Source organism: Neoarius graeffei, chromosome 1 (assembly GCF_027579695.1).
Source record: "Neoarius graeffei isolate fNeoGra1 chromosome 1, fNeoGra1.pri, whole genome shotgun sequence".
Taxonomy (NCBI): domain Eukaryota; kingdom Metazoa; phylum Chordata; class Actinopteri; order Siluriformes; family Ariidae; genus Neoarius; species Neoarius graeffei.
The window spans coordinates 42,106,016-42,117,588 of record NC_083569.1 but is presented as its reverse complement, the minus strand read 5'-3'; the positions used below and the strand labels follow the sequence as shown (position 1 = coordinate 42,117,588).

At 41.5% G+C, this 11,573-nt stretch overlaps 1 protein-coding gene across 1 annotated transcript in view; it reads left to right on the top strand.

Moving 5' to 3' along the window:
* Positions 1 to 4,830: 4,830 nt before the first annotated feature.
* emilin2a (elastin microfibril interfacer 2a) overlaps positions 4,831 to 11,573 on the top strand; it is a 31,112-nt gene continuing 24,369 nt past the window's right edge. Inside the window, exons 1-2 of the mRNA XM_060932120.1 lie at positions 4,831 to 5,046; positions 5,649 to 5,774. Of these exons, the coding sequence (XP_060788103.1) occupies positions 4,943 to 5,046; positions 5,649 to 5,774 (230 nt within the window). The 5' untranslated portion in view covers positions 4,831 to 4,942. The remainder of the gene's footprint in view (positions 5,047 to 5,648; positions 5,775 to 11,573) is intronic.

Here is an 11,573-nt window from a genome sequence, read left to right as displayed (position 1 = left end):
AAGGGAACATTTGGCTCATCTTTTTCACAAAAATTGCAAGTGAATGTGCAATAATAATAATAATAATAATTTTGTTTCTGGGGTGGCATGGTGGTGCAGTGGTTAGCACTGTCGCCTCACAGCAAGAAGGTCCTGGGTTCAAGCCCTGCAGCTGGTGAGGGCCTTTCTGTGTGGAGTTTGCATGTTCTCCCCGTGTCTGCATGGGTTTCCTCCAGGTGCTCCGGTTTCCCCTACAAGGCAAGTTTATTTATATAGCACATTTCATACACAATGGCAGTTCAATGTGCTTTACAGAAGTAAAAACAAAAACAGTAAACAATAGAGAAATAAAATTACATAAAATAATTTTATTTTTATTCTAAAACAATTAATTAAAAGAATTAAAAGAATTAAAAGAAAATAATAAGAATTAAACAATAGTAGAAATAAAATAATAAAATGAAGTAGTAGTTCAAATAGGAGGAGAAAAAAGAAACCAGCAGAATAGAATAAAGAATAAAATAGAATAAAGTTAAAGTTAAAGTAAATTTAAAACATGTAGAGAAAGTAAAGATTATAAAAAATGTAAAGAAGACAATATTAATTATTTAACAGAAAGCATCTGAAAACAGCTTGGTCTTTAACCTAGATTTGAAGCTGCCAACAGCAGGAGCATTTTTAATGTCCTCTGGCAGTTGGTTCCATAGCTGTACTGCATAGTAGCTAAAAGCTGCTTCACCATACTTTGTTTTAACAACTGGTTTTAATAGTAAATTTTTCTGTTTTGATCTGGTAGATCTGATTGGGTTAGGCCGCTGCAACATATCAGAGAGGTAATTGGGCCCTGTACCATTTAGAGATTTGTATACCAGCAGCAATACTTTAAAGTCAATTCTGTAGCTTACTGGAAGCCAGTGAAGGGACCTTAGGCCCTGTCCACACGGCAACGGATTCAGGTGACTCCGATACAATTGCTTTTCGTTTAGGCCTGGCGTCCACACGGCACCGGCGTTTTGGGTGCCCAAAACGCAATCTTTTTGAGAACGGGTTCCAGAGTGGAAAGATCTGGCAACATTGCCGTTGTGAAGTCGTCTGGATGAGTAGAGTGGATTTGTTTACGATGATGTCACAACCACATGACTGTGAGTGCTTCACGCCGGGTAGAAGTGTAACGAACTCGATGCGAGTTGTCAACAAATCCTATAACTTGGTTCATGAAACGCGCTTACAAAATATTTTCACTGTGAATATTTATTGTGTAATGGTGCAAAGTGAGAGAGAGAGAGAGAGAGAGAGAGAGAGAGACTCTGCCCTTAGGGCAGAGTCAATCCCGCCAGCAAAAATAGGGAAAAAAAGGAGTGATCTCACCTCTTCAGATGATGGTTTAAGTCCTACAATACATTCCTCAAAAAGGGCGTAGAAGAGCAAATTAATCCATCAACGTGTAGCATTCAATTTATTCCGGACCATTAAAGACGCCGCCTTCCGCGTAGAATCATACGTCATCCTCGCCGCCATATTGGATAGGTCAAAGCGGAGAATAAATATTCATGTGCTGCGTTTAACTGTACCAACAGGTTTACCGTCCAAATGAGATCACATGGGATTACCTTTCACAGGTGAGAAACAACAAATTAATCCATCAACGTGTAGCATTCAATTTATTCCGGACCATTAAAGACGCCGCCTTCCGCATAGAATCATACGTTATCCTTGCCGCCATATTGGATAGGTCAAAGCGGAGAATAAAGATTAGCTGCGTTTAACTGTACCAACAGGTTTGCCGTACAAACGAGATCACATGGGATTACCTTTCACAGGTGAGACTGGAAAAATACTTTTCGTTGTATTTGGTCATTATAATGTAATTTTACGAACAGATTTTCCTGACTTTGTGGCTAATATGAAGTCTCGCGCATAATAGTTTATGCGCATGCGTCCTTACTTCTTCTATTGTTCTGGTGTCTCCGAAGGGACCGTCTTACAGCGCCCCTAGAGGTGTGGCATGTGTATTGCATCGCTTTCAGCAAGCGTTGCGTTGCCATATGGACCTGATATTTTACTGATCGTTGCCCATTTGGACGCGATATATTTTTAAATAACATCTCGTTGCCGTTGCCGTGTGGATGTAGCCTTAGAATTGGAGTAATGTGCTCTGTTCTTTTTGTTCGTGTGAGAACCCTAGCCGCTGCATTTTGAACCAGCTGAAGTCGTTTGATGGTCTTTTTTGGCAGGCCTGTGAAAAGGCCATTGCAGTAATCAACCCTACTAGAGATGAAGGCATGTATTAGTTTTTCCAGATCATTTTTTGACATAAGTCCTCTTAGTTTGGAAATGTTTTTTAGGTGATAAAATGCCGTTTTAGTGATTGCTTTCATGTGACTGTCAAAGTTTACAGTCCAAAGACATGCAGGTTAGGTTAACTGGTGGCTCTAAATTGACAGTGAATGAGAGTGTGAATGGGTGTTTGTCTCGATGTGTCAGCCCTGCGATAACCTGGCGACTTCTCTAGGGTGTACCCCGCCTCTCACCCATAGTCAGCTGGGATAGTGGCTACAGATAATGGATGGATAATAATAACAATAATTTTGTTTCTGTGGTTGATTAGGATTAGCTGCATTAATGATTATGTCGAATCACAAGATGGCTCTCGAAATGATAGTAAGGCAAACATATACAGGGGGCTGCAAAAGTAGGTATGCAGTAATGAAAAACAAAACGTTCACACAAAACGTTATTTTATTGATTATACAAACATATCAATAATAAATGGGCGGCACGGTGGTGTAGTGGTTAGCACTGTCGCCTCACAGCAAGAAGGTCCGGGTTCGAGCCCCGTGGCCGGCGAGGGCCTTTCTGTGCGGAGTTTGCATGTTCTCCCCGTGGGTTTCCTTCGGGTGCTCCGGTTTCCCCCACAGTCCAAAGACATGCAGGTTAGGTTAACTGGTGACTCTAAGGCTACATCCACACGACAACGGCAACGAGATGTTATTTAAAAAAATATCGTGTCCATATGGGCAACGATCAGTAAAATATCAGGTCCATATGGCAACGCAACGCTTGCTGAAAACGATGCAATACACATGCCACACCTCTAGGGGCGCTGTAAGACGGTCCCTTCGGAGACACCAGAACAATAGAAGAAATAAGGACGCATGCGCATAAACTATTATGCGCGAGACTTCATATTAGCCACAAAGTCAGAAAAATCTGTTCGTAAAATTACATTATAATGACCAAATACAATGAAAAGTATTTTTCCAGTCTCACCTGTGAAAGGTAATCCCATGTGATCTCATTTGGACGGTAAACCTGTTGGTACAGTTAAACGCAGCACATGAATGAGGCATCTTTATTCTACGCTTTGACCCATCCAATATGGCGGCGAGGATGACGTATGATTCTACGCGGAAGGCGGCGTCTTTAATGGTCTGGAATAAATTGAATGCTACACGTTGATGGATTAATTTGTTCTTCTATGCCCTTTTTGAGGAATGTATTGTAGGACTTAAACCAACATCTGAAGAGGTGAGATCGCTCCTTTTTTTCCCTATTTTTGCTGGCAGGATTGACTCTCTCTCTCTCTCTCTCTCTCTCTCTCTCTCACTTTGCACCATTACACAATAAATATTCACAGTGAAAATATTTTGTAAGCGCGTTTCATGAACCAAGTTATAGGATTTGTTGACAACTCGCATTGAGTTCGTTACACTTCTACCCGGCGTGAAGCACTCACAGTCATGTGGTTGTGACGTCATCATAAACAAATCCGTTCTACTCATCCAGATGACTTCGCAACGGCAACATTGCCAGATCTTTCCACTCTGGAACCCGTTCTCAAAAGATTGCGTTTTGGGGCACCCAAAACGCCGGTGCCGTGTGGATGCCAGGCCGAAACGATAAACAATTGTATCGGATTCACCTGAATCCGTTGCCGTGTGGACAGGGCCTAAATTGACCGTAGGTGTGAATGTGAGTGTGAATGGTTGTCTGTGTCTGTGTGTCAGCCCTGTGATGACCTGGCGACTTGTCCAGGGTGTACCCCGCCTTTCGCCCGTAGTCAGCTGGGATAGGCTCCAGCTTGCCTGCGACCCTGTAGAACAGGATAAAGCGGCTAGAGATAATGAGATGAGATGAGATGAATATTGGAATAACTGTATCCCTACTTTTGCAGCCCCCTGTATATGTGTGTGTGAGGGAAAGAGAGGGAGAGAACAGGCCTGGGGTCACTACACACTCTTTACCTGACTACCTTTAACTGACCTTATGCTGCCTACAACCTGTATGTGTAAAATTGAATATCAGATCAAATCCGAATGTTTATACCATTATTTGAGAAAAAAAATATGAAGGTGTTTAGTCTAATTTGCCAGTTTGGTGATGTGTTTAAGCTCGACCTATTAGGAGAATAACAGTGATAGCAACCCAGCCACAAATAATGGACATAACTGTGAAACAGTATAGCACAGAAATCTAAACACACACACATAGCCCAAGCCACATCTAGTTTATGGTGTTCGTTTAAAAGGGCATTTAAGTTGCCGACCCTGTTGTGTTTTTGGCCACTTGTCCCGCCCATACTAATTCTTGTGTAGAATGTTGCCAGATTGGTAAAAATAAATCAGTGTGGATCCAAATAGAGTCAGGGTTGTTGGAGTATGAGATGTAGTCTGTTAATTATGTTTGGGGTTCTTTAGTTTTTGACGTGGTCTAACATTATTTTTGATAATGTAGCAGCTAGCAATTTGGTGGTGTCCAATAAATAGTCTTGAGAATGAATTTTAAACGCAAGCGACTCTCGGTTCAATCTGGCAACCTTGTTTTCGGACCCCTGTAGAGTTAAGAAGAACTTTTCCTCTCAAACTTGTGAAGTTGCTTGGACTCTCCTTCTTTCTGTCTGTAGGCTTTGGGAAGGCTAGATTCAGCCAGACCCTAGTCACTCTTTTAATTGTCAGGACTTACAATGAGTGTTATTAAGTCTCCTCTGAGTAGTTTGTGGTTGGCTGGGCTGCTTTTGGGAAGCATGTCTTTGAGTCTCCAGTACAACGCGCACAGGCTCAGAAACAAGTGAGTATCAACTTCCAGATACTGGAGGGGTGAAAGTGAAAATTGCACGGGATTTATCATTCACATGATGCTTTGAAAAGGATAAATGGCTTGTTTCTTCCTTACCAGTTTGCTTAACTTGTAGATTTCAAGAGATCTGAGGTTGTGTGTGCTGATATTTTAATCATTTATATGAGAAAATGTTCATGTTGGACTTATATATATATATATATATATATATATATATATATATATATATATAAAACTCCAAAACTCCAATGCTGGCATGTGGATACAGAATGATAAAGTGCCTTGGTAAAACAGTTAATCATTACAAAATTATTTTTTGCCAGAAAAGTCTCCCTTTTTCATATTTTTTCTCAAAGTAACAAAAAAAAAGCAATAAAACCTTACAGTCTTGGTTACATTCATTGGTATGAGACCAGATGTGCCAGATGTGTTTGCACGCTATGACGTCACACTTTAATTGGCTACAATCATTGCATAAGTTTGCTCGCTTTGGGTTCTCTGATTTCAGATTACTATTCAGACTGGATGAATTTCATACAGAACAGTATGCTCTGTTGGATGAATTAAATCGCCATTGTTTTTCGGTTTGGCAGAAACTGGTGTGCATTTATCGTGCAAAAGAACGTGAGCTGCGCAGTGCGCGCGGACATTCCTGCAGTGGTTCAAGCTGAAGCTGCGCCCTGCCCTCCACACCAACCCGACTGTGAGCCAGCAGTGATGTGAGTACCACCGCCGCAAGGGGCGGGCATATGGGCGGAGCATGGGGCGGGGCATGGCCTGATCCTTACGCACAGCTATGAATGACGCTTATACTATAGGGAGAGGGTGTGGCTTAGCTGAATGGCCAACCAAAAAGGCAGCTGGACATCCATGTCTGTAGCATTTATCCATCCATCCATCCATCCATCCATCCATTATCTGTAGCCGCTTATCCTGTCCTACAGGGCAGAGGCGATTCTAGAGTCTGTTGTGGCCCCAAGCAAAAATTTCCAGGGGGCCCTTCTGACCAGTGGTCATCACCAATATGTTATAAATAATCTGACACCAACGAAAAATGTATGAAACCAAAGTTTTTTAAATTCCAAATGTGAAAACCCTGGCGAAAAAAAAAGTACTTTATTGTATTTAAAGTATATTCATATTTTCAATAGTATATTGAAAATGTAGGCAGCAGCACGGTGGTGTAGTGGTTAGCGCTGTCGCCTCACAGCAGGAAGGTCCGGGTTCGAGCCCCGTGGCCGGCGAGGGCCTTTCTGTGTGGAGTTTGCATGTTCTCCCCGTGTCCGCGTGGGTTTCCTCCGGGTGCTCCGGTTTCCCCCACAGTCCAAAGGCATGCAGGTTAGGTTAACTGGTGACTCTAAATTGACCGTAGGTGTGAATGTGAGTGTGAATGGTTGTCTGTGTCTATGTGTCAGCCCTGTGATGACCTGGCGACTTGTCCAGGGTGTACCGCGCCTTTCGCCCGTAGTCAGCTGGGATAGGCTCCAGCTTGCCTGCGACCCTGTAGAACAGGATAAAGCGGCTACAGATAATGAGATGAGAAATATTGAAAATGTACTTACACAAATTGTACTTTTTGTAAATATATAAAAAGGATACCAACATCACGCTTTCACGCTAACACTTTTAACACACTTTAAAATAATTATACTATATTACACTTTATAGAAATGTATTATACTAAAATATACTTTAAGTGAAAGTTATGTGTAATTTCTAAAGTGTACTAATTTTTAAGGCACTTATAACACAAACAAAGTACTAATTACTGTAAGCATATATTAGTACATATAAAGTCTCATCTCATCTCATTATCTCTAGCCGCTTTATCCTGTTCTACAGGGTCGCAGGCAAGCTGGGGCCTATCCCAGCTGACTATGGGCGAAAGGCGGGGTACACCCTGGACAAGTCGCCAGGTCATCACAGGGCTGACACATAGACACAGACAACCATTCACATTCACACCTACGGTCAATTTAGAGTCACCAGTTAACCTAACCTGCATGTCTTTGGATTGTGGGGGAAACCGGAGCACCCGGAGGAAACCCACGCGGACACGGGGAGAACATGCAAACTCCACACAGAAAGGCCCTTGCCGGCCACGGGGCTCGAACCCGGACCTTCTTGCTGTGAGGCGACAGCGCTAACCACTACACCACCGTGCCACCCTACATATAAAGTCATATACTTAAAGTATACAAAATATAATTTAAGTTGTTCCACTTTAGCACATAAAAGTACACTAGATACACTTCAAGTTGCACTTTTCTACAATTTAATTACAATTAAAATATATTTAGTACAAAATTAGTTGTTCCAAAATAGCATGCCTCAAGTTAACTAATCATAAACACACTTGAAGTATATTGATGATTGATTAGTGTGGCTTCAAGTACACAAAAGTATGCTAAATTTTAGCACACTTAGCACATTTATTTTTCACCAGGGAATACAATGGTAAAGAACAATAAAAACAATAAAAAACAAAATAAATAAGCCCTCGGGCCCCTGCCTTGCCTGTTCACAAGCTGCACGTCTGCTACAGGGTCACAGGCAAGCTGGAGCCTATCCCAGCTGACTATGGGCCAGAGGTGGGGTACACCCTGGACAAGTCGTCAGGTCATCGCAGGGCTGATACATAGACACAGACAACCATTCACACTCACAGTCAATTTAGAGCCATCTAACCTGCATGTCTTTGGACTGTGGGGGAAACCGGAGCACCCAGAGGAAACCCACGCAGACACAGGGAGAACATGCAAACTCCACACAGAAAGGCCCTCGCCAGCCGCTGGGATCGAACCTAGAACCTTCTTGCTGTGAGGCGACAGCGCTAACCACTACACCACCGTGCCACCTGTAGCATTTATTTTATGGTTATTTAGAGCACGGTTTAGTAATAGTGTGTGTGTGTGTGTGTGTGTTTTCAAGGATGGTGGTGGAGTGTAGGCTAATTAGACATTCGTTGCAGCTTTAATTGCACCAATGTCCTCAACTTGAAAACAGCTCGAAGACATCAGAGAAGGAATACCAATATCCAGTCTTAAGAGCACTGAACAGCACTCATTTCACCCAAATCAAGCATTAGCTGATTATGGCTTCCCTGGGCTGCTTCTGCTTTATTATGGAAAGGAAAATTACACACCTGTGTCGGCCCTAAATCTGAATTATTGTCACTGTCTGCAAGGTTAATCTCTTAAACCAATCACATTTTAGGTGTTCTTGGTTAGTTCACACTAACATTCGTATCATCTCAGCCTAAAGACATTGCTTTTACAATTCACAAGACTCATAATTTAAAGGCCCGTGAGGCAGCTGCATTTTTTACAGAATGAAATGGCAGATATGTTTTCAGTGTTGTGCAGACATAACCTGCTTGCTCTGATGCAATAACTGATACGGCTAACATACCTAATATATTAGTATTTGTGACGCACCCTAGTTACATCAGTTGCTGTGTTTATCTCTGTTTCTAAGAGAATTCCTAGTACCTGCCAGAACTGCAGAAGGAAATAATAATTTGTCCATCTGAGTTATTTTACACACCAATGTGCTTGAAGAAACTCTGTGTACTATTCAAATTATAGAACTGTTACCTTTATTCTTGTACTGCATTATCAAGCTACTGTACAGTGGTGCTTGAAAGTTTGTGAACCCTTTAGAATTTTCTATATTTCTGCATAAATATGACCTAAAACATCATCAGATTTTCACACAAGTCCTAAAAATAGATAAAGAGAACCCAGTTAAACAAATGAGACAAAAATATTATACTCGATCATCTATTTATTGAGGAAAATGATCTAATATTAAATATCTGTGAGTGGCAAAAGTATGTGACCCTTTGCTTTCAGTATCTGGTGTGAGCTCCTTGTGCAGCAATAACTGCAACTAAACGTTTGCGGTAACTGTTGATCAGTCCTGCACACCGGCTTGGAGGAATTTTAGCCCATTCCTCCATACAGAACAGCTTCAACTCTGGGATGTTGGTGGGTTTCCTCACATGAACTGCTCACTTCAGGTCCTTCCACAACATTTCCATTGGATTAAGGTCAGGACTTTGACTTGGCCATTCCAAAACATTAACTTTATTCTTCTTTAACCATTCTTTGGTAGAACGACTTGTGTGCTTAGGGTCGTTGTCTTGCTGCATGGCCCACCTTCTCTTGAGATTCAGTTCATGGACAGGTGTCCTGACATTTTCCTTTAGAATTCGCTGGTATAATTCAGAATTCATTGTTTCCTCTGCGTTGCCCTGGGAACACTTTTTTTCTCTTTCTCTTAATCAACAAGTACAATGCCGCCTTCTCTCTGTTTAAGCATTGAATCGCTGATTGCTTTTCTTGCACGACTGCACAATCTTCCAAACTGAACAAGCTAACAGGTCCCATCTGTAGGTGTACATCAGTATTCAAGCTATTGAATCATTTTGAATGGGGCTAAGAAGCATATAACCTTGTAAGTCATGGCATCTCATTTTCAGTGTGTATAGCCATCATCTATATTGAGACAAGAATGAAAAGCAATTGGCATGAAAGCAGCATTTCTTTCTGAAAAGTAGAAAATTTATACCCCAAAATTTTCTTCAGTGTGATCCATTGCCACTGTGGTATGTCTAGTGAATGATGTGCTTGTAAGTGGCACTTGCTGGCAGTTTAGGCTTGTGACCTGCTGAGAGGCTGTCCACACGGCAACGAATTCAGGTGAATCTGATAAAATTGTTTATCGTTTCAGCCTGGCATCCACACGGCACTGGCGTTTTGGGTGCCCCAAAACGATATTTTTTGAGAACGGGTTCCAGAGTGGAAAAATCTGGCAATGGCGCCGTTGCGAAGTCGTCTGGATGAGTAGAACGGATTTGTTTACGATGACATCACAACCACATGACTAGAACAAGCAGCACTCTCGCTGTTTTGTATGAACCACTGCATTGCATTCACTTTTGCATACAGCTTTTCTTTTAAATAAACAAGTAACTGAACCATTTTTTGAATTTCTTTTTTTTATTGGATAAGACTGCTTTTCAAAATGTTCACACACAATAAGAAAATTAAGTTATATAAAACTATGCACACTAATAAAACTAATTTGTAGACACAGAAGGCACGATTTCCTTGCGTAGTCGCAGCCATCTTCTTGTTGTTGTGTGTTTGTTCCTGTGAGTGCTTCACGCCGGGTAGAGGAAGGGGTTTATGCGCATGCGTCCTACTTCTTCTATTGTTCTGGTGTCTCCGATGGGACCGTCTTACAGCGCACGTAGAGGTGTGGCATATGAATTGCATCGTTTTCAGCAAGCGTTGCGTTGCCATATGTACCTGATATTTTACTGATCCGTTGCCCATGTGGACGCAATATTTTTTAAAATAAAATCTCGTTGCCGTTGTCGTGTGGATATAGCCTCAGTTCATGGACAGATGTCCTGACATTTTCCTTTAGAATTCACTGGTATATTTCAGAATTCATTGTTCCATTAATGATGGCAAGCAGTCCTGGCCCAGATGCAGCAAAACAGGCCCAAACCATGATACTACCACCACCATGTTTCACAGATGGGATAAGGTTCTTATGCTGGAATGCAGTGTTTTCCTTTCTCCAAACGTAACGCTTCTCATTTAAACCAAAAAGTTCTATTTTGGTCTCATCCATCCACAAAACATTTTTCCAATAGTCTTCTGGCTTGTCCACATGATATTTAGCAAACTGCAGACGAGCAGCAATGTTCTTTTTGGAGAGCAGTGGCTTTCTCCTTGCAACCCTGCCACGCACACCATTGTTGTTCAGAGTTCTCCTGATGGTGGACTCATGAACATTAACATTAGCCAATGTGAGAGAGGCCTTCAGTTGCTTAGAAGTTACCCTGGGGTCCTGTGTGACCTTGCCGACTATTACACGCCTTGCTCTTGGAGTGATCTTTGTTGGTCGACCACTCCTGGGGAGAGAAACAATGGTCTTGAATTTCCTCCATTTGTACACAATCTGTCTGACTGTGGATTGGTGGAGTCCAAACTCTTTAGAGATGGTTTTGTAACCTTTTCCAGCCTGATGAGCATCAACAACGCTTTTTCTTAGGTTCTCAGAAATCTCCTTTGTTTGTGCCATGATACACTTCCACAAACATGTGTTGTGAAGATCAGACTTTGATAGATCCCTGTTCTTTAAATAAAACAGGGTGCCCACTCACACCTGATTGTCATCCCATTGATTGAAAACACCTGACTCTCATTTCACCTTCAAATTAACTGCTTATCCTAGAGGTTCACATACTTTTGCCACTCACAGATATGTAATAATGGATCATTTTCCTCAATAAATATATGACAAAAATATTATATTTGGTTTAATTTGTTTTACTGGGTTCTCTTTATCTACTTTTAAGACTTGTGTGAAAATCTGATGACGTTTTAGGTCATATTTATGCAGAAATATAGAAAATTCTAAAGGGTTCACAAACTTTGAAGCACCACTGTATTGCTTGGTTAGATTTTCATATTTTAGGGTATTTAAAGTGAGTTCATTTA